The 27,094-nt window shown below is 47.2% G+C and overlaps 1 protein-coding gene across 4 annotated transcripts in view; it reads left to right on the forward strand.

The window, feature by feature from the left end:
• The window catches only part of Rnf13 (ring finger protein 13), a 149,403-nt gene that overhangs the window by 16,843 nt on the left and 105,466 nt on the right, over positions 1–27,094 (forward strand). For all 4 annotated transcript variants that reach the window (XM_047563018.1, XM_047563017.1, XM_047563016.1 and 1 more), the window contains 2 exons: positions 10,572–10,697; positions 14,220–14,300. In XM_047563018.1, coding sequence (XP_047418974.1) covers positions 10,584–10,697; positions 14,220–14,300 — 195 coding nt within the window. In that variant the 5' untranslated portion in view covers positions 10,572–10,583. The remainder of the gene's footprint in view (positions 1–10,571; positions 10,698–14,219; positions 14,301–27,094) is intronic.

Raw genomic sequence — 27,094 nt, forward strand, 5'->3', positions numbered from 1 at the left:
GGATTAGAGAAATGCAAATTAAAACTACACTGAGATTCCATCTCATTCCACTCAGAATGGCAATTATCAAGAATATAAGCAACAATAAGTGTTGGTGAGGATGCGGGGAAAAGGCACACTCATACATTGCTGGTGGGGCTTCAAATTGGTGAAACCACTCTGGAAAGTAGTGTGGAGATTCCTCAGAAAACTTGGAATGGACCCAGTTATCCCACTCCTCGGTTTACACCCAAAGGACTTAAAATCAGCATACTACAGTGATGCAGCCACATCAGTGTTTATAGCAGCTCAATTCATAATAGCCAAACTGTGGAACCACCCTAGGTGCCCTTCAACAGATGAATGGATAAAGAAAATGTGGTACATATGCACAATGGAATATTACTCAGCCATAAAAAAAGAATTACTTTATGACTTGCTGGTAAATGGATGGAGCTGGAGACAATCATGATAGTGAAATAAGCCAGTCCCAAAAAACCAAAGGTCAAATGTTCTCTCTGATATGCGGATGCTAATACACAACAAAGGGGTTGGAGGGCAGAATAGAAGTTCATTGATTAGATAAAGGGGAATGAAGGGAAGGGTGGGAGGATGGGAGTAGGAAAGGCAGTGAGTGAATCGGACACCACTTTCCTGTGTTCACATGAATACGTGACCAGTGACACTCCACAGCATGTCCAACCACAAGAGTGGGACGTTATACTCCATGTATGTATAATATGTCCAGACACACTCTACTGTTATATATAACTGAGAACAAATTAAAAATAATTGTAATTCTGTCAAATAATATGCAGAAATTAAATGTGATTAAAGATAGTTGTTATGAGGGAATCTTTATAAATCTGCTGGTATTTCTTGAGGATTTCTTGCATATTCCTTACTTTGAATTTCCTTCCTTTGAAGAAGCATGACTTGTTTTCTGGTTGTCGGCATCCTGGGGATGATCGGAGGGCTGGGTCCCGTCTTTGGTGACATGAGAGGGAGAGGTAGGGGAGGGAGAGCCAGACAGGGCGAAGGACCAGGAGGGGTTGGCATCTGTAACCAGCAGTATTTTGCCAGGTTTTCTGAGTGTCCCAGGTTTGTTTCTGAAGAATATCCTCAGGGTGGTCATGTTCTGTGGGGATCATGAGAGTCACAACGAAAGATACACTGCTATTTTCTGTTGCAGAAATTGCGACAGTTAAATCAATTCAAGAGGAGAGGCAGCAAGAGTGGTAATGGAGAAGACGTGCGCCCCACTCTGCTGAGGAGAGGGGGCCGGGGTTCCGAGTGACGGTCTGTCGCTGCAACAGGCCCCTGACCTGGCACAGGCACGCCAGCTCCGTAGGACCACGCAGACCGGGGCACAGTGCCACCTGAAGTCTGTCCTCGCCGATGAGCCTTCCGCCACCCAGGGAGCCTTCACACCCACCAGACGTGCGGACGCGTGACCACGGGCTGGGCTGCGGGTGTCATCCCCTCAGCCTGGCTCGCTCTGCGGTGCTGAAAGGAGCCGCTTCTGCACAACCGCGAATAGCTTCCAGGTTCCTCCAGGCCGTGCAGTTTCAGGGAACTCCCCGCACAGGGCTGAGAGCCTTTTGTCTTGGTAGCGAGCTTTTACACTTAGCTCACAGTCTTTTCTGTTTAAATGCTTCTCACCCGTCAGGAAGTGATTCTTCAATACGTAACGTTGCCTGGTGATAGCACACCGACATCAAATGCACCTTTACTGAGAAGTCTTACCTTCGTCCAGGAAAAGCGCACCTGAGTGTATGGAACCGTGACTGGCACGATCAAGTGTGTGTATCTGCGTTTATCCTAACCCGCTGGCCAAGGCTAGGGGAAGGAATCAAAGACTCCAGCTTGGGCTGGGGAGGTAGCTCAGCTGGTAGAGTGCTTGCCTCACAAGCACAAGGCCCTGGGTTCAATCCTCAGCACCGCAAAAAAAAAAAAAAAGAAAGAAAAAAGAAAAACCAACAAAGACTCCAGCTTGTTAAACTTTCTCCTCAGGTTCCTTGGAGGAAAGGTTTAAGCTAAAATTTAAGAGAGAAAAGCAACAATAATAAAAAGTTGGTTTTTAGCCAGGCACAGTGGCACACACCTGTCATCTCAGCAGCTTGGGAGGCTGAGGCAGGAGGATTGCAAGTTCAAAGCCAGCCTCAGCAAAAGAGAGGTGCTGAGTAACTCAGTGAGACCTGTCTGTAAATAAAATACACAGTAGGACTGGGGATGTGACTCAGTGGTCGAGTGCCCCTGAGTTCAGTCCCTGTACCCATTTTGGGAATGTGCTAACCACCATGGCACATTTTTCACAGAATCTGCATGTATTCAGACATTATGCAGAATTCTGTGTGTAATTTCATACGATTTGCAGCCCCTGCCCTCCCCCCAGAAGTAGAGGGGAGTATATTTTGTCTGCTGGACGACACATGGAAGAAGACCCAGAGCCCCCAGGTACGCTCCTGAGATGGTGGTCGGCAGTGGGGACTGCTGCGTGGACAGGCTCCGAGGACTCCTTAGGCCTGTGCCTCTTCTGACATTTGCTCTGTTAGCCACTTACCCTCCTCTCCCTGTAATTATTTCAATGTTCTTTTTCTCTGGACTTGTGAAATTAAAATCTATCTATCTTCAGCTTTCTGTCTGCCTCTTACATTTAGATACCTTCTGTTTTCTTTTTGGTGTTCACTTTTACCTTAAAGTGAGGATCATATCGTTCATTTTTCATCTACTTTTTGATGATCCTAAATCTCCGTTTGCCTTGTGTGTTTATCACTGCCTGTTTGCATGTACACCAGAGCGTTCCACAGATATTAAGCAAAAGTTCCCCAAATTATATTCATCCCACTCTGTGTTTCTGGGGATTGCGTTGTGTTCTCTCAAGAGAGGATTTCAACCAAGACACAGAACTTGGCAAAAGTATGGCAGAGTTTATTGGAAGAGAAAGGAAAGAAGGCAAGCCCCCAGAACGGAGGTGGCAGCCGCTCCTGGCGAGCCCCGTTTTATCAGGGTGGGGGAGTTCTCTGGAGAAGTTTCCCAGCACCACTCCTAGATGTGATTGGCAGTTGGCTTGCACAAGAGGCTGAGCCTCTGCCGAGCCTGCATCAGGGTGATGGTGTGTGTGATGGTGCACGAGTCTGGGCACACGCCCTCCAGCCCCGAGCATGCACAGTACCTCCGAGCAGAGCCAGTGTGGGGCAGGCCCAAGGGGGGCGTGCCGAGTTGGCAGGTGGGCCCAGGCTCCGGAATCGTCCCCTCGGATCCCTGTGCCTGCTGCCCGCGACTCTGGGTCTCCCGCGTTTCCTTGTCACCTGCTGGCGTGCCCATCTGAATGCTCGGTCATGGCGAGCCCTTCCCTACACGATGGGCTTCTACGGAGTGTCTGTTAGGTCCCCGAGTCTCCATTTAGAGGAAGCGGATTGTGTGATGGGAACACGTTGCCTTCAGAATCATACTGTTACTACTCTTGTGCGAACAGTGCTGGTACCTGGACCCCATCTACCTGATGTTAATGTTCTTCGTTTCTTTTTATCTGTTTTTGTGGTAGTCTCACTAAGTTGCCCAGGCTGGCCTTGTACTTGTGATCCTCCTGCCTCAGCCTCCCAAGTTGCTGGGATTACAGGTGTGTGCTGCTGTGCCTAACTAGATCCCCTATTTCTTAATGCATTTATTACAGTACCAGCCAATTCTATGACTTCAATTAAAAAACAAAACAAAACAAAACAAAACAACCCTAAGGATGTACCTATAGGTTCTTTAACTAGAAAACTTTTTTATTTGTTCTATTTAGTCGTACATGACAGTAAAATGCATATTGACACATCATACATAAATGGAGTATAACTTCTCATTCTTCTGTTGTGCAGGATACAGAATCACACTGGTCCTGTAATCATATGTGTAAATAGGGTGACAATGTCTGATTCATTCTTCTTCCTACCCCCATACTCCCTCCCCTCCCTTCATTCCCCCATGTCTAATCCAAAGTAACTCTATTCTTCCCTAGCCCACCCCCATTATTGTGAATGAGCATCTGCATATCAGAGAAAACATTCTGCGTTTGGTTTTTTGGGATTGGCTTATTTCACTATCATGATAGTCTCCAGCTCCATCCATTTACCAGCAAAAGTCATAAAGTAATTCTTTTTTTATGGCTGAGTAATATTCCATTGTTCATATGTACCACAATTTCTTTACACATTCCTCTGTTGAAGGGCACCTAGTTTGGTTCCATACTTCAGCTATTGTGAATTGACCTACTATAAACATTGATTTTAAGTCCTTTGGGTAAACACCGAGGAGTGGGATAATTGGGCCAAATGGTGGCTCCATCCCAAGTTTTCTGAGGAATCTCCATACTGCTTTCCATAATGGTTGCACTAATTTGCAGTCCCACCAGCAGTGTATCCCCCACATCCTCGCCATTTATTGTTACTTGTATTCTTGATAATTGCCATTCTGACTGGAATGAGATGGAATCTCAATGTAGTTTTAATTTGCATTTCTCTCATTGCTAGAGATATTGAACATTTTTCATATATTTGTTGATTTTATTTACTAGAAGAATATTTACTACGGAATTTATAATAGTTAAATGAAACATCCAACAATAGTGTTCCCCATTCAACCCACTATAGAACATCCATAAGGAATGTGGCCTTTATACATATTTCCAATTCATGATTTACATTTTGGATAAACTCATCATGTGTAGAAACCAATATATGAAATACAGTGAGGAAAAATATGGTGTTCAAAAGGAATGGAAGCTCCAGAGGGTTGTGTGGACAGCTGTCTGGAGTGCTCTTGAGGGGATGTTGTGGTCCAAGGTTTAAAATTTAAAACTTCTTCAAAGACAGTTAATGAATCAGGAAAATATGATGCAGTAGGTGAAGAAATTATAGTTAGCAAGAGAGCATGTTCAGTGTGTTCCCAGGTTTGCTAGGTACAGATTTGAGTGTACTTAGATTCTAGTGTACTGGTAAAGTCTAGTAACTCACACACGTCAAAGTGTAGTTATTAGTTATTCCTTATTTGAAGACTGGGTGACTTTATGTTTTCCATATTTCGTACAGTGAACAAGAATTAGTTTTGTGGCTAGAGACTGTAAAATCTAAATTCCAGAATACTTTTTTCAAAAGGGGTGAGCCAAAAATCATAACCACTGCACACTGCACATTCGCATGTGCACTCACTCACACACACTCTCACACCCTTGCACTCACACACTCACACTCTCACACCCTTGTACTCACACACACACTCACACCCTTGCACTCACACTCACACTCACACCCTTAGACTCACACACACACACACTCACACCTTGCACTCACACACTCACATCCCTGCACTCACTCACACTCACATCCTTGCACTCACACACACTCACATCCTTGCACTCACTCACACCCTTGCACTCTCACACACACTCACACCTTGCACTCACACACTCACACCCTTGCACTCACACACACTCACATCCTTGCACTCTCACACACACTCACACCTTTGCACTCACACACTCATACCCTTGCACTCACACACACACTCACACCCTTGCACTCACACTCACACACACCCTTGCACTCACACACACACTCACACCCTTGCACTCACACACACACTCACACCCTTGCACTCACACACACACTCACACCCTTGCACTCACACACTCACACCCTTGCACTCTCACACACACTCACACCCTTGCACTCACACACACTCACACCCTTGCACTCACACACTCACACCCTTGCACTCACACTCACATCCTTGCACTCACACTCACACACATCCTTGCACTCACACACACTCACACCCTTGCACTCACACACACACTCACACCCTTGCACTCACACACTCACACCCTTGCATTCTCACACACACTCACACCCTTGCACTCACACACACACTCACACCCTTGCACTCACACACTCACACCCTTGCACTCTCACACACACTCACACCCTTGCACTCACACACACTCACACCCTTGCACTCACACACTCACACACACACACTCTGACGCACACTCTCACACACCCTTGCACTTTCACACACACACTCACACACTCACATCCTTGCACTCACACACACACTCTCACACCCTTGCACTCACACACTCACATCCTTGCACTCACACACACATCCTTGCACTCACACACACACTCTGACGCACACTCTCACACACCCTTGCGCTTTCACACTCACACACACACTCACACACTCTCACACCCTTGCACTCACACACACATCCTTGCACTCACACACACATACTCTGATGCACACTCTCACACACCCTTGCACTTTCACACTCACACACACACTCACACACTCTCTCACAGTCACACACGCACAGGTGGAGGACGGAGATGACCTGTGCCTGCTGTGCCCTGGTCCTTGCTGGAAGGCTCTCCTGGGACCGCCCTGGGCCACGCTCCGTGAACGCCAGCCTGGTCTGTGCTGGGTGCGGTGGCTGTCGGTGTGAAGGCTGACTCTGCCACTCTCCCTCCTTCGTCTGGGGCAAGTCAGTGCCTGTGTCTCCCTCGCCCGCCCGTGAGCGCTGCCTGGCGAGCTCCGGGCCCGGGAGTGTGGGTTTGGTCATTGGTCCCGAGCCTTTTGTCTTTGGGGCGGTGTCTCTCCGGATTCTGCCTCCCTCTCTTTACCTCAGAGTTGCCTGGAAACTGGGCGCAGAAGGAAGTCCTCGTTCCTCCTCAGGTTCAGCTTCCCAGCCAGGACACCTGTCAGCGGGGTGATGTTTTTTCTCGTTAGTAAAAGCCAGTAGCAGCCATTCCTTATTCTCAAGGATTCGTGTGTCTGTGATTTCTGGCCAGAAATTGTCCGTGCCCAGTCTTCCCTCAGGGACGTAAGGCCTAGCGCATGGCTACTCCGGCTGTGGTTTGTCGCAGCAAGTCAGCAGAGGGATAAGGTCTGCAGGACCTGGGTGGCCCTGCTGCAGCTGAGTGTGCGGACTCGGGGGCGTCTGCAGGGCTGCTCTTCAGATCTGCGTGCCGAGGTTCCCTCTGTGGGCACCTGGTGGGCACCCGAGGCCAGACTCCAGAAGGAGAGCAGGAGCTTGTATGGACCCCATTGCGTGCAAAACCCAGCCATTGACGGAGGTTGGGGGGAGCATCTGAAGCCAGCCACGGCGTCTGGCACGGGCGTCTCCAAGCCTGGGGTCTCAGGCCGTCCTGGCGCCTCTCCTGCGTGGTGGAGTGCATGGAGTGTGTTTACCCAGGCTGACGTCAGCGTGAGTGTGTCGTGAGCCGGGGCTCGGGCCGTAGGCTCCACACACTCAGGCCTGCCCACAGTGCGCCTCGGCATGGTGTGAGGCTGTGCCGCACCCCAGCCTCCGCCTGCCAGGCCCTGCTCCCCGCCACCCACACGCGGCTTTCTGACTGCAGCACAGCCTTTCTTGACTGTTTCCATCGTCCTTCATCCCTGGTCTCAATGGCCTTGTGAGGCGACGGCTTGAAGACCGTCCCAGGTGCCTCCTGCGCAGGGTGAGGTACGGCCTCAGAGACCGCCTCTGTCTGGTTGTGGCTAAAGCTGGAGCACTTGGCAGCAGCCTTCGTCACCAGAAGTGATGTTACGAGTTGGTGGCATTTAATGAAATAATTCCTGGTAAAGCCTCCCCCTTCACAGGTTCTCTTCTCGCTTAATTAGAAGCTGTCTGTGCATCGATTGTGGCCAGTGAGACTCTGACCCTCCCTGGGTCACCTTCTGGGGCCCTGGCCTGGCTCCGGGAGGCGGCGGGCTGGTCGCCAGGATGTGTGGGGAGAGGGTGTCAGCAGGAAAACCTCAGAGACCCTCGCGGGCTGGGGCCGTCCGAAGCTCTGGGGCCAGGGGTGTTTCAGACTCAGGAGTCTTTGGAATTCAGGGTATTCGCATAGACTGTACCAGTTGAAAATCAGAAACCGAAAGTGCTCCACAATCTGGAGTATTCTGATGGCACTCAAAAGGTTTCCAGTGTTGGAGCATTTTGGATACTGGATTTGAAATGTTCAACCTGTACTTTATAATAAGCACATTTTTTTGGTATCCTTTAATGTGGGTACAGCATACAGGAGTGAGTAAAAAAGTAAATATGCATTGAGCCAGAGACTAAAATTCCTAAAAATCATAGAAAATCTAAAATTTCATCAGTTGTTTTTTAAAAATTCTCTAATTTAAATTTATTTATTTTGGTACTGAGGATCAGACCCAGGACTGCACACATTATAGACAAATGCTCCACCTTTGAGCTCCATCCCAGCCCCCAGAATTAAAAAAGGAGACAAAGGTCCTCCTCTGAGCTTCTTCCCCCGTGCACGTCTTTACTTTGGGGCGTCACAGTTGTTTTGCTGCACATCTCTACGTGCGCACAGTGTGACTTGGCTGGCAACCGGTGCTCCCCACCCTCGCCTCGCCCCCTGGTCCCTTCCTCTGCCCGTCTCCCTGCGATTCTCGTGAGGTCTGCCCCGTCTTTCTTTTCCCTTTTCCTCCCTGGTTTCCGCAGACGGGAGGACAGTAGCACACCGGACCTTCTGAGGCCGGCTCATTTGCCGCGTGCTGGTCTCCGATCCGCCGCTTTCCTGGCCTGGTTTCATCTCCTTTATGGCTGGACAAGCCTGTCGCGTGCGTGCCACCTTTTCTGTGTGCGTTGCTGTTGACGGGCGCCTGGCTGGCCCCGAGGTCTGACTGTGGAGCTGCGCTGCTCTGACCCTGGGTCTGCATGTCCTGTAGTGTGCTGACCTTGGTTCACTCGGGTGATTCACCCAGGAGCCGTGGCAGGTCCCGTGGTGGCTCCGGGCTTCCGGGCGCTCCGTGCCGACTTCCACTGTGCTGTGCTGATGCCCAGCCCCTGCCCTTGAACCTGCTCCTTGTCTTCCACGTCCTCTCCAGCGTCTGTGGTCATTTCTTCACCTTTTATTATTTATTATTCCTTGTGTTTTTGATGACGGCCTTTCTGACTGGTGTGAGGTGAGATCTCAGTACAGTTCTGATTTGCACCTCCCTAATTGCTAATGATGTCGATCGTTTTTTCCACGTGTTTTTTTGGCCACTTGTATTTCTTCTTTTGACTGATTCACTTACCCATTTACTAATGGGGTTATTTGGCTGTCAGTTTGAGTGTTTTACATATTCTAGATATTGATTCTCTGTCAGAAAAGTAGGTAGTGCAGATTTTCTCCCATTCTGTGGGTTCTCTCTCCACATTCCTAATAGTTTCCTTTGCGGCGCAGAAGCTTTTTAATTTGATGCCATCCACTCATTAGTTCTTGGTATTATTTCCTGAGCTTTGTGGGTCCTATGGAGAAAGTCATCACCTGTGCCTGTACATTGGGGTGTTGACCTACGTTTTCTTCTAGGAGTTGCAGAGTTTCTGGTCTAATTTTGAAGTCTTTGATCCACTTTGAGTTCTGTGCAGGGTGAGAGATATGAGTAATCTCATTCTTCTACGTGTGGATGACCAGTTTTCCCAGCACCATTTGTTAAAAAGGCCGTCTCTTCTCCAGTGTATGTTTGGGCACCATTGTTAAGGACCACACAGGTCTACCCACACTGTGTCTGTGGGTTTGTCTCTGTCTTCTGCTCTGTGCCACTGTCTGTGTGTCTGTTTTTATGCCCCTGCCACACAGTTTTTGTTATTAAAGCTCTGTAGTATAATTTGAAGTCAGGTATTCTGATGCTTTCTGCTTTGATTTTTATTTAGAATTGCTTTGACTATTCTGGGTCTTTTATTCGTCCAAATGAATTTCAGGACTGTTTTTTCTAGTACTGTGAAGAACGTCATTGGTACTTTGATGGATATTGCATTGAATATCTATATTGTTTTTGGTAGCATGGACATTTTGATTATATTAATTCTGCCTATCCATGAACACGGGGCTGGAAGTCTTTCCATCTTCTTGTGTTTTCTCCAGTTTCTTTCTTCAGTGTTCCTTAGTTATCATTGTAGTGGTATTTCACCTCCTTGGTTATTTATTCCTAGTCCCCCCCACCCCCCTTTTCTTTTTTTCTTTTTTTTTTATTGTGAGTGAAATTGTTTTCCTGATTTCTTCCTCAGCAGATTCCTTGTTGTCATATTTGAAAGCTATTGATTTTTGTATGTCGATTTTGTAACCTGCATTTGTCAGTTTTGTCTATTAGCTTTAGCAGTCTTTGGTAGAATTTTATGGATCTTCTAAGTACAGGATTATATTGTCTGCAAGCAGTGATAATTTGACTTCTTTTTTCCCTATTTTTAACCCCTTTCTTTCCTTCTCTTGCATGAATGCTCTGGCTAGAATTTCTCTTCTGTTTTAAACCATTATTTTGATCGAAATTTATTTTTTCTGAAAATGGGGTTAGTAGACCCAGCACTGTGGGAGGATGTTTGTTTTGTGGTTAAAACAAAACAGAGTCCTGTGCTTGTATTGCCTGACTTTGGGTGCTTATCTGAGGGTCCGGATCTTTGTAAACTCTTATGCTTTTTGAATGTGTTTTACCTTTAATGTTAACAGTTTGTAACTGGACTAGATGTTTCTGAAGGTCGGGAACAAACATGGCAAGTGCCTGTTCTCACGGGTCGGCTCCAGCTCTGATGGTCGTGTGTGCTTGTCTTCCAGGTGCCTGACGAGATGCTGCTCTCCATAGGGATGCTCATGCTGTCGGCCACACAGGTCTACACCATCTTGACGGTCCAGCTCTTTGCCTTCTTAAACCTGTTGCCAGTAGAGGCGGACATTTTAGCAGTAAGTACAGGAGAATTTACTCATGTCTGAATGTTGCTTAAAGAAAGACTTTAAGAAGGTCTTGAAGATAGAATCTCACGAAGGCATATACCTGCACATTCGCCAAAGCACAGTTACCTGGAGGTGGGGCGCCTTTCCCTTCGAGCTGTTGACCGTGAGCCCCTGAAGGAGCTGCTGCTCAGAGGGGCGTGCGCACGTGGGTGCCGCGCACACCCGCTGCGAGCTCCTGGGTCACGGGCATCCTGCTGCTTTCCATGGTACCAAGCATATTTAACGACCGAGATCTCAGCAGCATCTATCGAGATAACAATATTTTAAGAAACACTACAGGACATTCATAGAAAATTCCCATCTAAGATTAGTGTTGATAAATCAGAAGAGCAGCAGGGTGGTCCTTTCTTTGATGATGATTGAAAAAGCATTTAGAAAAGGATTGCTCTCTAGGCCTTGGCCGCTCTCTCAGCTGTGTCTTACTCTCTTCTGCACTGGGAATTACTTATATTTACAATTTCTCATTGCTGTGAAGGTACGAAAAGAGGAATTAACTGTGTGTGTGTGTGTGTGTGTGTGTGTGTGTGTGAGAGAGAGAGAGAGAGAGAGAGAGAGAGAGAGAGATCCTCATGCCCGTACACCAGGTCTTGGCTCAGGATCTATTGTCTTTCTTGGTGCATCTCATTTACTTAATGATATTAGATAAGAACTAGAAGAACCAGAATTGATGCTGATTTAGACTTGGTGTGGTCCTCAGCTGTGTTTCTGTATATGAAAGCACCTCTGGAAAATTCCAGGATCATTGTGGAACTTGGAGGAGCCAGGCTACTCTGCCTAGTGTGACTTTTGAAGGCAGCACAGCTTTACTAGTCCCTGTCCCCGTCTCTACCAGGGAACTGGTCCATTAGTTGTTTTCCCCTTCCTGATGTAGCCTGCAGTAGGTGGAGAGTAGGTGGAGTGGAAATGGAATCTTTAAGGACTGAGTCCATTGTGATTCAAATCTCTCCTCTAAGTTGGTCCCTGAAGGCCTTGGAATGTTGCTGGAATGCTTTTTGAGACAGCTGGGGATTTCTGGACCCACGGGGCTGAGGTCCTTTGCAGTCCTGTCTCCCCTCTGACCTTCCAGGTCTTCATTCCCTTCTGTTCAGTGCTGGCCACTCCTTTGTTGCTTTCTTTGTTCAGGCTCCCCCAGAAGGTCTGAGTCTCCTGGAGCTCTGTGTGTTCACACAGAGACACGGAAGCTGAGGTACAGAGAAACACCTGTCCTCAGCCATGCACGCCTGCACAGGGCACGTGAGCACCTGCTCTCTGCTGGCACTGAGGGGCATGCTGCAGGGACCGCTGGGCGGGGAGCCCTGGCTGGGAAGAGGAGCAGTCGAGTGGGGGCAGAGGGACGGACGCCATGTGCCTGGAGCAGTGAGCTGGCAGGTAGAGTGGTGGGCCTTCAGCGGAGCACAGCATCCCTGGAGTCTGAGTTGGCAGCCGCACACAGTTTAGTACTTGGACCTCAGATTGATTCTGGTTGCATTTGAACCAGACCTGGGTGTGCTTTTGCAGAGGGGTCAGTGGAGCCGTGCTGCTTGTCTGCCCAGTTCCTTGGTTTTTCCTTTTCTTTTTGTCGTTTGGAGTTTCCCATTTGTCAGTGTGCCTGTGAACCAGTCGAGCGCTCTGGGAGGCAACAGAGACGCCTCTGTAGTGTCTTGCTGACTGGTGTGTAAGCCCCTGAGTGCCCAGAAGGCAGACTGTGGCCTACCAGGCTCCTGTCCCTGGTGCCTGCTCACTGCCACAAGAGGACTTCAGTAAATATTTGAGCTAATTAATAGCCTTTTCCTGATGATTAGTGCTATCATTTTTTTAAATCGTTTTTTTAATATCTTCTTTTAGTTTAATAGCATTTGCTCTTTGCTTCTTTTAGATGACAGTTTTGTCTCCTACCTCATTGTTTCTCTTTCCTTTGACCCCCAAAGAAATGTGATGTTATTGATTGTATAGATTTCCATCTAGGAAAATGGAGTTTCGGACTTGGCAGAGCCAGTGCACTTTGGAGATGACCAGATTGACCCTGAGTATCTTGAGGCCCAGTGGCCTTGGAGTTGCCTCCATCATCTCACTGAGAAATTGTATCCCTTGCATCTTACTTTGTTTCATAGAGTCCAACAGCTGGATTTTGGTCCACACCCAGTCTGCTGTTTGGTTCCATTTGTCAGAGTCTCGACTTCTTGATGGTTGTGAGGTCCGCACTCTGAGCAGCAAAGAAGCACCCAGTGGGTGGCGACAGGGTCACACTGTTTTTTAAAAAATGTTCTTTCTGTGAACAAGGCTAACGAAACAAAAGGTGCTTTACTTTTCAGTATTGGAGAAGGAGAGAGATGCTCATGAAATACTAATGCTTTTAGAAGACAGTAGTGATGGTATGATTGTGAGAAGAGTTTGATGTGTCATTTAGTAATGTTCAGTCTACTGTAGATACTGAGAATGTGAGAAATGAGGAAGATGAAACTAAATAGGGATAGTAAATGAGCTGCTCGTGGTTTTTTTTTTTTTTTTTTTGGTACCAAGGATTGAACTCGGGGCACTCAACCGCTGACCCTTATCCCCAGCCCTATTTTGTATTTTATGTAGAGTCAGTCTCATTGAATTGCGTGGCGCTTTGCTGTTACTGAGGCTGACTTTGAGCTTGGTATCCTCCAGCCTCCTGAGCTGCTGGGATCACATTTGAAACAAAGTTTCTTGGAACAAAGCAAGAGTGTTTCATAGCATTGATCATAACATAGAATAGGATCAAGCAAACCTTAAATGAGTATTTCATCTCACAATTGTATCATTACTACTGTCTCCTAAAAGCAGAGGTTTGTCAGTGGGTGACTGATGGATATTGCATTTATCAGTCATACTTGTTGTACTGGTAGATATTGTACAGTACTGAATATCTGTACGGCAGGGCAAGTTTTGAAGAAGCCTGAGGACTTCGAGCTTTTCTCTGTGTGCTTCATTGCGTTCCATGCTTCCACTGTTCCCTGCACTGGATAAAAACGTTCAGCGTGTGTCGGAATTGGCAAGGCCTTGGAAAGATGATTTCCTCCTTTCCCTGGGGAAAAGTCATCTTTCATAGCCAGAGCCTTGTGTTAAATCAGACCCTTGTAACACAGGGAAAATAAAATGGAGCCGTTTCACATGTTATCATCAAACAGCAACAGTGGTCCTGTAACAAGCTGTTGTCTTCTGAGCTTTTCTCATAGATAATTCCCTAGCACGGAGTTCTCTGGAAAAGCTCAGAAGACAGTAGTTTTTGTTACAGAATCACTGTTGCTGTTTGATGATAATGTGTGAAATCAGAATCAAATGTGAATAGTTGTATGTTAAGTTGTATATGTTCTTTGGTGTTTTGGTAGATGCACATTGTCACGTTTGATTTTATCGTGATAGGCAGCAACAGTAAATCAGAATTGTGGAAGTGACACTTTAATATAATAAACCTTTTAATGTTGTATAAATTGGCTTTAACCTCATTGTTTTTAATTTTATGTTTAGTATAATTTGGAAAATGCATCTCAGACATTTGATGATCTTCCAGCAAGATTTGGTTATAGACTTCCAGCTGAAGGCTTAAAGGTAAGAAAATAGTAATGTCGTAAAGGCACAAGGTATCTAATAAGGTGATTTCTCTTGTTCTTTAAAGAATCAAAACATTAATTATAAAACCCTGAGTGGTTGTTTGTAAAGGGTAAAGGCTATCCCAGGGTGTGCAGGAGGCCGGGATGTGGTTGTTTGTAAAGGGTAAAGGCTGTGCCAGGGTGTGCAGGAGGCCAGGATGTGGTTGTTTGTAAAGGGTAAAGGCTATCCCAGGGTGCAGGAGGCCGGGATGTGGTTGTTTGTAAAGGTTAAAGGCTATCCCAGGGTGTGCAGGAGGCCGGGATGTGGTTGTTTGTAAAGGGTAAAGGCTATCCCAGGGTGTGCAGGAGGCCGGGATGTGGTTGTTTGTAAAGGGTAAAGGCTATACCAGGGTGTGCAGGAGGCCGGGATGTGTTTGTTTGTAAAGGGTAAAGGCTATCCCAGGGTGTGCAGGAGGCCGGGATGTGGTTGTTTGTAAAGGGTAAAGGCTATCCCAGGGTGTGCAGGAGGCCGGGATGTGGTTGTTTGTAAAGGGTAAAGGCTATCCCAGGGTGTGCAGGAGGCCGGGATGTGGTTGTTTGTAAAGGGTAAAGGCTATCCCAGGGTGTGCAGGAGGCCGGGATGTGGTTGTTTGTAAAGGGTAAAGGCTGTGCCAGGGTGCAGGAGGCCGGGATGTGGTTGTTTGTAAAGGGTAAAGGCTATCCCAGGGTGTGCAGGAGGCCGGGATGTGGTTGTTTGTAAAGGGTAAAGGCTATCCCAGGGTGTGCAGGAGGCCGGGATGTGGTTGTTTGTAAAGGGTAAAGGCTGTGCCAGGGTGCAGGAGGCCGGGATGTGGTTGTTTGTAAAGGGTAAAGGCTATCGCAGGGTGCAGGAGGCCGGGATGTGGTTGTTTGTAAAGGGTAAAGGCTATCCCAGGGTGTGCAGGAAGCCGGGATGTGGTTGTTTTTAAAGGTTAAAGGCTATCCCAGGGTGTGCAGGAGGCCGGGATGTGGTTGTTTGTAAAGGGTAAAGGCTATCCCAGGGTGTGCAGGAGGCCGGGATGTGGTTGTTTGTAAAGGGTAAAGGCTGTGCCAGGGTTCAGGAGGCCGGGATGTGGTTGTTTGTAAAGGGTAAAGGCGGTGCCAGGGTGTGCAGGAGGCCGGGATGTGGTTGTTTGTAAAGGGTAAAGGCTATCCCAGGGTGTGCAGGAGGCCGGGATGTGTTTGTTTGTAAAGGGTAAAGGCTATCCCAGGGTGTGCAGGAGGCCGGGATGTGTTTGTTTGTAAAGGGTAAAGGCGGTGCCAGGGTGTGCAGGAGGCCGGGATGTGGTTGTTTGTAAAGGGTAAAGGCTATCCCAGGGTGTGCAGGAGGCCGGGATGTGGTTGTTTGTAAAGGGTAAAGGCTATCGCAGGGTGCAGGAGGCCGGGATGTGGTTGTTTGTAAAGGGTAAAGGCTATCCCAGGGTGCAGGAGGCCGGGATGTGGTTGTTTGTAAAGGGTAAAGGCTATCCCAGGGTGTGCAGGAGGCCGGGATGTGGTTGTTTGTAAAGGGTAAAGGCTATCGCAGGGTGCAGGAGGCCGGGATGTGGTTGTTTGTAAAGGGTAAAGGCTATCCCAGGGTGTGCAGGAAGCCGGGATGTGGTTGTTTGTTAAGGTTACAGGCTATCCCAGGATGTGCAGGAGGCCGGGATGTGGTTGTTTGTAAAGGGTAAAGGCTATCCCAGGGTGTGCAGGAGGCCGGGATGTGGTTGTTTGTAAAGGGTAAAGGCTATCGCAGGGTGCAGGAGGCCGGGATGTGGTTGTTTGTAAAGGGTAAAGGCTGTGCCAGGGTGCAGGAGGCCGGGATGTGGTTGTTTGTAAAGGGTAAAGGCTATCCCAGGGTGTGCAGGAGGCCGGGATGTGGTTGTTTGTAAAGGGTAAAAGCTATCCCAGGGTGTGCAGGAGGCCGGGATGTGGTTGTTTGTAAAGGGTAAAGGCTATCCCAGGGTGCAGGAGGCCGGGATGTGTTTGTTTGTAAAGGGTAAAGGCTATCCCAGGGTGTGCAGGAGGCCGGGATGTGGTTGTTTGTAAAGGGTAAAGCCTATCCCAGGGTGTGCAGGAGGCCGGGATGTGGTTGTTTGTAAAGGGTAAAGGCTATCGCAGGGTGCAGGAGGCCGGGATGTGGTTGTTTGTAAAGGGTAAAGGCTATCCCAGGGTGTGCAGGAGGCCGGGATGTGTTTGTTTGTAAAGGGTAAAGGCGGTGCCAGGGTGTGCAGGAGGCCGGGATGTGGTTGTTTGTAAAGGGTAAAGGCTATCCCAGGGTGTGCAGGAGGCCGGGATGTGGTTGTTTGTAAAGGGTAAAGGCTATCGCAGGGTGCAGGAGGCCGGGATGTGGTTGTTTGTAAAGGGTAAAGGCTATCCCAGGGTGCAGGAGGCCGGGATGTGGTTGTTTGTAAAGGGTAAAGGCTATCCCAGGGTGTGCAGGAGGCCGGGATGTGGTTGTTTGTAAAGGGTAAAAGCTATCCCAGGGTGTGCAGGAGGCCGGGATGTGGTTGTTTGTAAAGGGTAAAGGCTATCCCAGGGTGTGCAGGAGGCCGGGATGTGTTTGTTTGTAAAGGGTAAAGGCTATCGCAGGGTGCAGGAGGCCGGGATGTGGTTGTTTGTAAAGGGTAAAGGCTATCCCAGGGTGTGCAGGAAGCCGGGATGTGGTTGTTTGTTAAGGTTACAGGCTATCCCAGGATGTGCAGGAGGCCGGGATGTGGTTGTTTGTAAAGGGTAAAGGCTATCCCAGGGTGCAGGAGGCCGGGATGTGGTTGTTTGTAAAGGGTAAAGACTATACCAGGGTGTGCAGGAGGCCGGGATGTGGTTGTTTGTAAAGGGTAAAGGCTATCTCAGGGTGCAGGAGGCCGGGATGTGGTTGTTTGTAAAGGGTAAAGGCTATCCCAGGGTGTGCAGGAGGCCGGGATGTGGTTGTTTGTAAAGGGTAAAGGCGGTGCCAGGGTGTGCAGGAGGCCGGGATGTGGTTGTTTGTAAAGGGTAAAGGCTGTGCCAGGGTGCAGGAGGCCGGGATGTGGTTGTTTGTAAAGGGTAAAGGCTATCCCAGGGTGTGCAGGAGGCCGGGATGTGGTTGTTTGTAAAGGGTAAAGGCTATCCCAGGGTGTGCAGGAGGCCGGGATGTGTTTGTTTGTAAAGGGTAAAGGCTATCCCAGTGTGTGCAGGAGGCCGGGATGTGTTTGTTTGTAAAGGGTAAAGGCTGTGCCCGGGTGCAGGAGGCCGGGATGTGGTTGTTTGTAAAGGGTAAAGGCTATCCCAGGGTGTGCAGGAAGCCGGGATGTGGTTGTTTGTAAAGGTTAAAGGCTATCCCAGGGTGTGCAGGAGGCCGGGATGTGGTTGTTTGTAAAGGGTAAAGACTATACCAGGGTGTGCAGGAGGCCGGGATGTGGTTGTTTGTAAAGGGTAAAGGCTGTGCCAGGGTGCAGGAGGCCGGGATGTGTTTGTTTGTAAAGGGTAAAGGCTATCCCAGGGTGCAGGAGGCCGGGATGTGGTTATTTGTAAAGGGTAAAGGCTATCCCAGGGTGTGCAGGAGGCCGGGATGTGGTTGTTTGTAAAGGGTAAAGGCTATCCCAGGGTGTGCAGGAGGCCGGGATGTGGTTGTTTGTAAAGGGTAAAGGCTATCCCAGGGTGTGCAGGAAGCCGGGATGTGGTTGTTTGTAAAGGTTAAAGGCTATCCCAGGGTGTGCAGGAGGCCGGGATGTGGTTGTTTGTAAAGGGTAAAGACTATACCAGGGTGTGCAGGAGGCCGGGATGTGGTTGTTTGTAAAGGGTAAAGGCTGTGCCAGGGTGCAGGAGGCCGGGATGTGTTTGTTTGTAAAGGGTAAAGGCTATCCCAGGGTGCAGGAGGCCGGGATGTGGTTGTTTGTAAAGGGTAAAGGCTATCCCAGGGTGTGCAGGAGGCCGGGATGTGGTTGTTTGTAAAGGGTAAAGGCGGTGCCAGGGTGTGCAGGAGGCCGGGATGTGGTTGTTTGTAAAGGGTAAAGGCTATCCCAGGGTGTGCAGGAGGCCGGGATGTGGTTGTTTGTAAAGGGTAAAGGCTATCCCAGGGTGTGCAGGAGGCCGGGATGTGGTTGTTTGTAAAGGGTAAAGGCTATCCCAGGGTGTGCAGGAGGCCGGGATGTGGTTGTTTGTAAAGGGTAAAGGCTATCCCAGGGTGTGCAGGAGGCCGGGATGTGGTTGTTTGTAAAGGGTAAAGGCGGTGCCAGGGTGTGCAGGAGGCCGGGATGTGGTTGTTTGTAAAGGGTAAAGGCTATCCCAGGGTGTGCAGGAGGCCGGGATGTGGTTGTTTGTAAAGGGTAAAGGCTATCCCAGGGTGTGCAGGAGGCCGGGATGTGGTTGTTTGTAAAGGGTAAAGGCTATCCCAGGGTGTGCAGGAGGCCGGGATGTGGTTGTTTGTAAAGGGTAAAGGCGGTGCCAGGGTGTGCAGGAGGCCGGGATGTGGTTGTTTGTAAAGGGTAAAGGCTATCCCAGGGTGCAGGAGGCCGGGATGTGGTTGTTTGTAAAGGGTAAAGGCGGTGCCAGGGTGTGCAGGAGGCCGGGATGTGGTTGTTTGTAAAGGGTAAATCTATCCCAGGGTGTGCAGGAGGCCGGGATGTGGTTGTTTGTAAAGGGTAAAGGCTATCGCAGGGTGCAGGAGGCCGGGATGTGGTTGTTTGTAAAGGGTAAAGGTTATCCCAGGGTGCAGGAGGCCGGGATGTGGTTGTTTGTAAAGGGTAAAGGCTATCCCAGGGTGTGCAGGAGGCCGGGATGTGGTTGTTTGTAAAGGGTAAAAGCTATCCCAGGGTGTGCAGGAGGCCGGGATGTGGTTGTTTGTAAAGGGTAAAGGCTATCCCAGGGTGCAGGAGGCCGGGATGTGGTTGTTTGTAAAGGGTAAAGGCTGTGCCAGGGTGCAGGAGGCCGGGATGTGGTTGTTTGTAAAGGGTAAAGGCTATCCCAGGGTGCAGGAGGCCGGGATGTGGTTGTTTGTAAAGGGTAAAGGCTATCCCAGGGTGTGCAGGAGGCCGGGATGTGGTTGTTTGTAAAGGGTAAAGGCTATCCCAGGGTGTGCAGGAGGCCGGGATGTGTTTGTTTGTAAAGGGTAAAGGCTATCCCAGGGTGTGCAGGAGGCCGGGATGTGGTTTTTTGTAAAGGGTAAAGGCTGTGCCCGGGTGCAGGAGGCCGGGATGTGGTTGTTTGTAAAGGGTAAAGGCTATCCCAGGGTGTGCAGGAAGCCGGGATGTGGTTGTTTGTAAAGGTTAAAGGCTATCCCAGGGTGTGCAGGAGGCCGGGATGTGGTTGTTTGTAAAGGGTAAAGACTATACCAGGGTGTGCAGGAGGCCGGGATGTGGTTGTTTGTAAAGGGTAAAGGCTGTGCCAGGGTGCAGGAGGCCGGGATGTGTTTGTTTGTAAAGGGTAAAGGCTATCCCAGGGTGCAGGAGGCCGGGATGTGGTTGTTTGTAAAGGGTAAAGGCTATCCCAGGGTGTGCAGGAGGCCGGGATGTGGTTGTTTGTAAAGGGTAAAGGCTATCCCAGGGTGTGCAGGAGGCCAGGATGTGGTTGTTTGTAAAGGGTAAAGGCTATCCCAGGGTGCAGGAGGTGGTTCAGCAGCAGTGCAGGCACAGCAGGAGAGGAGGAGGAGGCTGAGGTCTCTGGACTGCACTGTCTCCACTTGGTATAGAGGATCTCAGACCTGCTTCTGGGTGTTTGCCGTGTCCATGAGCGTGCAGACGTTTGTGCGTGTGCGTGCATTTACGGTAATGCTTGCACGTAGTCTTATCCAGCAGCACCAGAAACTTGCTGCTTCATTACCTGCCTTCTTCCTGTAACCTGTATGCCTGGATCATTTTTTTTTTTCATTCTGATAAATAAGGGTATTTTATTTCTATTATATTATCCATTATTATTATTATTGTTGACTTAAAATTGTTTTATCATTAAATACAGTGGATTGAACTTTGGTTTGTGTGATTTTTGTGGTGGATATTTGGGTTGTCCAGTTGTTATTGTCACTTGCAGTGAGTGTGTTCATGCTGTGTGTTCCTCCACTTACTACCATAGTGTACGTTTTTGAAATGTAGAATTGCCGTGTTTATGGCATGCATGTCTACAATTTTCTTGTGTATTTTTAGGTTTCTCTCTCTTGAAAGCTTGGAACAATTTACAATCCCATTTCTAGCGTGTATACTGTCTTTTTCCTAACACTCTCTTCAGTGCTAATGTCATAAAATTTTTGCTAATTTGCTAAAAGATATCTAATGAGATTGAACATCTTAGTGTTTTTTTAGTCGTGGGCCCGTGCGTGTGGTTGGGGGAGTGGGGACACACACGAGGGGCAGGGTGGGAGGGTAGGGGGAGAGACAGAGGGAGAGTTGACCAAGAAATGCTCTTTCATCCCTTTTAAAATTAAGGTGTTTTTCTCTTTCTCATTAATTTGTAAGAATTATAATTATTGTTTTCCTTGGTTTGTCCTTTTAATTTTGCTTAAGTTTTCAGAAGTTTTGTTTATGTAGTAAAAACTAGTGTATTTTCTTTCTCCCTCTGGGATCATAATTAGGAAGTGTTTTCCCACTCCAAGATAATATGGGGTTTTTATGTGATATTAGTTAGGATACATGAAGTCGTGTAGATGTGTCCCAGAGTGGTTGCAGGGTGTTGTAAGTTTTTGAACTTCCTCACTGAAGCGCTGACAGCCTGTCATTCTCAGTTAGGATGACAGGCAGTTGTGGGAGGGCCATATTGATTTCTAGGGTCTTGGGTTTTTTTTAATATTTTTAAATTAAGAAAAGATTCTCAACATTATACGATGATTTTCATTATAAAGATATTTAAACAGAAAAGTGTACAAAAGAAGATGGCGAATCTGTCTTCTACGCTCTCCTCACCTGTGTGCACCGGTTGCACTTCCGCTTGGCAGTGGAAACTGTCGGTGACTCACAGCCCTCCTGACCTTTTCTGAACCTGTGGTACTTTTTAGTTATTTTTTGTTCATAAACTTTTGAACATATAAAGACAAAAAGTGGTCACCCTTTGTGTATACTAAAGCTTTTTTAATTCTTGTAATGGAATCCATTTTAGCCAATTTGATCCAGAAAGGGATTTATAAAGGGTAATGGTGTTGGAGAATCAGCGGGAAAGCAGCTTCCCACTGTTTCGGGGATGCAGCTGACAGACCTGTCTTCATAGAGGCTTGGTGCTGCCTTTGGCCTCCCACTCCCCCACCTCTTCTCTGATCAGAAAGCTTCTGAGGTTTTACACCAGATATTATGCCTCTGCTGCCACCAAGCTAACCAAAGAACCCTGCGACTGACTGTTTTCTCACATGGTCACTTCCAAGTGCAGCAACTGGGTTTTTCTAATTGACGACTCTAGGTCATGTAATTATTAGCCACATGCTTCAGTGAGATACCTACCTTTGAGGGATGCTGGGAAATATGTGTTTTGTTCATGTTGTTGTTTTGTTTATTTTTGTTGTTTTAGACAACTTAGGGAAAGTGAGAATCGTAGTGTACAGAGAGGGTTCAGAATATTTGGGGCATCACAAATGGCAGGTGTTTATCACAGTAGCCACTCTGTGACTTGACCCCTCCCTGCCTCTTACCTTGCCACAGCAGCCCCTGCAAATCCAGCATGTTCCTGTTCTGCATTGCATGGTGTTCTGTCTTATGGCTGTGGCTTACTAGTCGTTTCCCAGTAACATTTCCTATATAAAGTCCAGTTATTTCTCTAGGATAGAGGTCTGAAAGAACAGTCGTACACATCTGAGTTTTCATAGATACTATCAAACTACTTTTCCAACGGCTATATAATTTATTGCAGTTAGCAGCGTGTGAACGCCTGTCTCTGTACTCTCGCCAACTCGGGTATTATCAGTCTCTTGACTTTTGCCAATCTTGTCTCAGTTTGCATTTCTCTCATTACTGACGAAGTGAGTGGGCAGCCTTTCTTTCAGACTGTCCCTTCTCACTGAAAAGCTTTTCTGCTGAGTGAACTTGTTTTAAAAGAGTTTCATTAATTCTTGATAGCCATAGTCTTGGTACTCCTCTTATTACTTTGTCACTGTAAATTCAGTTTGCATTTCAGAAATATTTTGACAAATTTGTTTATTTACTGCCTAAGAAAAAATGAGTATTGATGGGTACATGACGTACGCCTTTAATCCCAGCCGCTCAGGAGGCTAAGGCAGGAGGATTGGGAGTTCAAAGCCAGCCTCAGCAACGGTGAGGCACTAAGCAACTCAGTGAGACCCTGTCTAAACAAAATACAAAATAGGGCTGAGGATGTGGCTCGGTGGTTGAGTGCACCGGAGTTCAATCCCCAGTACCAAAAAAAAAAAAAAAAAAAGTGTTAAGCATCTGCCTGCTTTTTGCACTGTGACATTGTAGGGTAAACCCAGACATGAAATAAAATAACAGCAAAGAGAGAATGTTCAAATAAATCATTGAATTCTTATGGATATTAGGGATCGTGCCTGTGGCTGTGTGATGGTCTTTGCCATTGCTCAGAGTCAGGATGGAAAAGGCCAGTCTATTCATGGTGTGCAAGGAGCACTTGATCACAAACTGGGGTGGCTCACTGTGGTGTGAAGTCTGAAAATCAATCAAACAGTGTGTTAAAAACACAACCAAGTTGATTTAAAATACAGTGTGGTTATTAAGAGACGTAGCTGAGGAGTACCTTTTAAACTTTTCCAGAGGGTTTAGGTGGTAGTTACTGTTGTCCTTAAAATCCCATGTTCTGTGGGTTTTAATATCACTGGATTCCATCAGAACAGTTTGTAAGACATAAGCATTTGCCATATAGCTCATATCAGTTGAATTTCTACATTTGCCGTCTGTTCATATATGTTTCAACATTAAGCTAATAATATTCAGAGGCTTGTTCTTTCTTCCCCTGTATTTTCTCTTTTTTCCACCCTGTATTTAAAAAATGACACTATTTAAGTGCAAGAGAATCAGAATGCCAAGGACATTTTAGCTTATTTGAGCTTTAGTGCAAAAATGTGAATCTTTGCATGGATTAAAATATGGCATGCCAGTGTTATAGACCTTTATTTACAAGAAAGATTTTATGTTTTTATTTAGGGAAAGGCTGTTTTCAGTTTTATATTTTAATTTCCTATATAAAAAAATACCTTTTCCAGATAACTTTTATTAGACCTTGCAATCCATATCTTTAATGAAATTAATTCGTTTATAATTTATTTTGACAACTTATTCTGAGCTATAAAATAGTTTGTTTTGGAAAATTCTAGTTCTTTTTCTGAATGAAATAATATGTAAGTGTATTAAACAGTGTCACTTAACAGTCTAAGTATAAAATTTTAATTTTCTCCAAACTACCCTCAGTGCTTGGCTGCCTCTCTAGTAGTTGGATTAGTAAGAAGGCATTTATTAGTTTTATTCTTACCCTTTACCTTACAGTTTTCTAGAATTCTGTTTTTTAATAGGCTAGATTAGAATTTTTAAAAAGCAAATGAACAGGACTTTTAATTAGTTCATAATATCACTGGTCTATTGGTTAAGGCCCATATGAGGACATGACTCATGACTGCTGCTCTTTTAAAAAACTCAGAAATCTGTTTTCTGTTTCCATGCTGGTACTTGAATCACTTGATCAGACAGCAGCTGCAGGGAGCAGGCAGCAGGTTTGGGGTGGACAGAGGAAGTCTCTGGGAGAATCTTGCGTGTTTGAGAACCGAGTTTTGGAGGTTCATAGTTTGTTAAATCAGTGTCATGTTTGGAAACCCCTCCCTTTCCGCGCTTCTCCAGTTCCCTTGCCAAGCACGCAGGTCTTACAGACCAAGCAGGTGTGCACAGCACCATGTCAGCCTCCTGAGCAGGCTCCCAGCTGCTCTTCCAGCCCCCCCCCCCCATTTGGTCACCTTCCTGTGGCCCAGGGCTGTTCCAGCCTCCGTTCACCTGGGCAGGCGGAAGGCCTGGGCCTGTGCAAAGGCCTCCACAGTGTAGGGAGCTAACCTGCTGAGCCGGTGTTGCTGAGGACAGTAGTTCTCCTTCAGACCAGCAGCTGGGTTGTGGACCACTGTGGTCTGCCTCAGATCTGAAGGGCATCAGTGTATTCCCTGAGAGGAGAGCTGACCATGTGAGGCTGCCTGGTGAGTCTCACAGGGAGCTCATCACCGAGAGTCCCCATCAGACCTTCCAGGGGACTTCGAGTCCCCTTCCCTCCCCCACTGAAGGAAACTGAACTCAGGGGTTGGTGTTTGCTGCCTCCTTGCCCAGACTTGGTATTGTCAGAAGTCCCTCTTCATAACCTGATGGATGTGAGACGTCTTGTTTAGACTGGTATTCCTGGATCACTAGTGAGATGAAGCATCTTTCTGTAGGATCGTTGGTCAGGCAGTTTCTTCTTACTGAAATTCTTTTTTAACCCATTTTCGGATTGGCTTGTCAGTCGTGAGAATACTGATTTGTCCGAGTCCACACTCAGCCCTGTGGTCCTTGGGCTGTAGGCTTGAGGAAGGATCTTGCTCTGTGCTGTTTGAATGCCTTTTGTTGAGCCCGAGTTGGAGTTTTGATGCAGACACCTTTGATATTCTTCATTTTCTGTGTTTTAAATGATCCTTCTCCACCTTGAGGTCTTGAAGTATTTTCTCTGTTTCTTACAGAAATCACTAAGAAAGATTCCCTTGCTTTCACTCCTGCCTCATGTTAATCTAGGAGGTCTTTAATGTGCCCACAGCTATTTTCAGACTATTAGAGAATCACTATTGAGTAGTTCAGGTTTTGCATATGAAATGCCATCCACTTCTTTGAGAGACTCTTTATTATCAAGATAATTAGAATAGTTTAGTTAAACCTTGTTGGACTTCCCCATGTGTGTACCATGAAACAAAAAATAATTTAGAAAAAGAAGAAAAAAATCCTCGTTGGACTTAACCGGTCCTACACATTACCACATTCTTTGAGTTTCTAATTTCTAATGCTGTTCAGAACAGAAGGCATGGCCACGTCTGGCTCAGTTGTTTTAAGAAGGATGGTGCTGTGGCTGTGGTCGCCTGGAAGGCGTGCTCACAGGGGCCACATCTGTGTTCCAGGATGGGTGTCTGTTGGCGCACTCCTGCCAGAGAAGCACACCAGGGGCATCCTTCATAGGACTGGAGTATGAAGCAGTAAGATCCCGACAGGCAACCACTGTGCTAGGTCAAAGAGAAACAAAAGGAAAAAACTCAATACTACTATCTTTGATTTTCTACCAATTGTTTGTTTTAAAGCTAAAATTTGATAAGAGAAAGATGAAAGAATTCAGTTGAATACTTTTAATCATATCAACATCAGTAAAAAAAATCTCATCAATCCTGTTGCCTGGCGTTATCCTGGCACCATGACTTGTTCTTCTGCCTTGTCCCCCTTTTATCAGCAGGGTTAGTAGTGAACTGTTTGCAGATTAATTTAAAATAATAAACTTTGGAAGAATTTACTTGTTGATTTATATGTAAATGAAATTCTGTATGCAATCAGGTTAATCTTATTTTAATGAAATTAAAGGAAGGTATAGGAGATGTTTAGTAAGGAAAATTGTATTTTATGAGGAAGCCAAATTCTGAAGCCACGAGGAGAAAAATTGGACCTCTGAATGTATTTCCCTTACCCAATGAAACGAAGAACAAAGAGAAACAAGCATTTGTGAGAGCGCTAGAGCAAAAGCAGTACTCCTCACTGAGTGCCGCAGACGACCTGTGCAGGAGGGCTGCCCCTTCAGAGCTGTGGAATGCCTTTCCAGTTGAGCAGGGTTTGGGGAATGTGTATACGAAATAGCTGCTATGGATTTGGGGGTACTGTAGCAGCACCGATAGTAAAAACAGAACTACTTAAGACATAACCTGCAGTCAGGTGTGGCAGTGCATGTCTGTAACCCATCACAAGTTCAGGGCAGCCTCACTAACTTGGGAGGCCTTCAGCAAAACAGTGAGACCCTGTCTCAAAACAAAAAGGACTAGGGATACAGTGCAGTGTAAAGTGGGCCCCTTCTGCAATCCCTGGTACAAAAACAGAAGAGCCCTGTGTGTGCGTGTGTGTGTGATGAAAAGGTATACACACACGCACACACATAAATATATGCATAAATAACCTGAAATCATACTCGAAAACTTTGTTTCATTGCCCAATTCCATGTCTTCCTGTTTTTTCAAAATCAGTTTTATTGGGATATAATTCATATATTGTACAGGTAACTCATTTAAAGTGTGCATTTCAATAGGTTTTAGTATTTTTAGAGTTATGCAATTGTTACTATAATCGTAGAATATTTTTATCACTCCAGAATGACCCCAAACCATTAACAGTCATTTTGTCACTGTAAGGGGGTCTGAAGAGGTCTCCATGACAGAGGAAACTACTCCTAAGACCTCCAGGTTCTTGACCATGTCATAGACAAAGTTCAAGGACATCTGGATACAAGTAGCAGAGCCAGAGGTCTGTCAAGAAGAACAGCACGCACTCGACGGGTGTGCAGGTGGTCTTGGAGCTGCCGGGGGGAGGCAGTGAGGGGCCAGTGGTGCAGTTCACGCATCGCCCTGAACGCTCCGCTACCGCGGCTCCTGTGGCACATGACGCTCTGCTCCTGCGGCTCCTGCAGTGCATGACTCTCCGTGCCCGCAGCTCCTGCGGTGCGAGCTCCTTAGCTTCTCAGGTCTCCCCCGGGCGGCGCGGGCGTGCTGTCCTGCTAGCGCTTCCTAGAGTAATGAGCCAGGTCACCTTAGCGTCTCGGGTCTCGCCCAGCCTGCTGTCCTGGTAGCGCTTCCTAGAGTAATGAGCCAGGTCACCTTAGCATCTCGGGTCTCGCCCA

Source organism: Sciurus carolinensis, chromosome 9 (assembly GCF_902686445.1).
Source record: "Sciurus carolinensis chromosome 9, mSciCar1.2, whole genome shotgun sequence".
NCBI classification, from domain to species: Eukaryota; Metazoa; Chordata; class Mammalia; order Rodentia; family Sciuridae; genus Sciurus; species Sciurus carolinensis.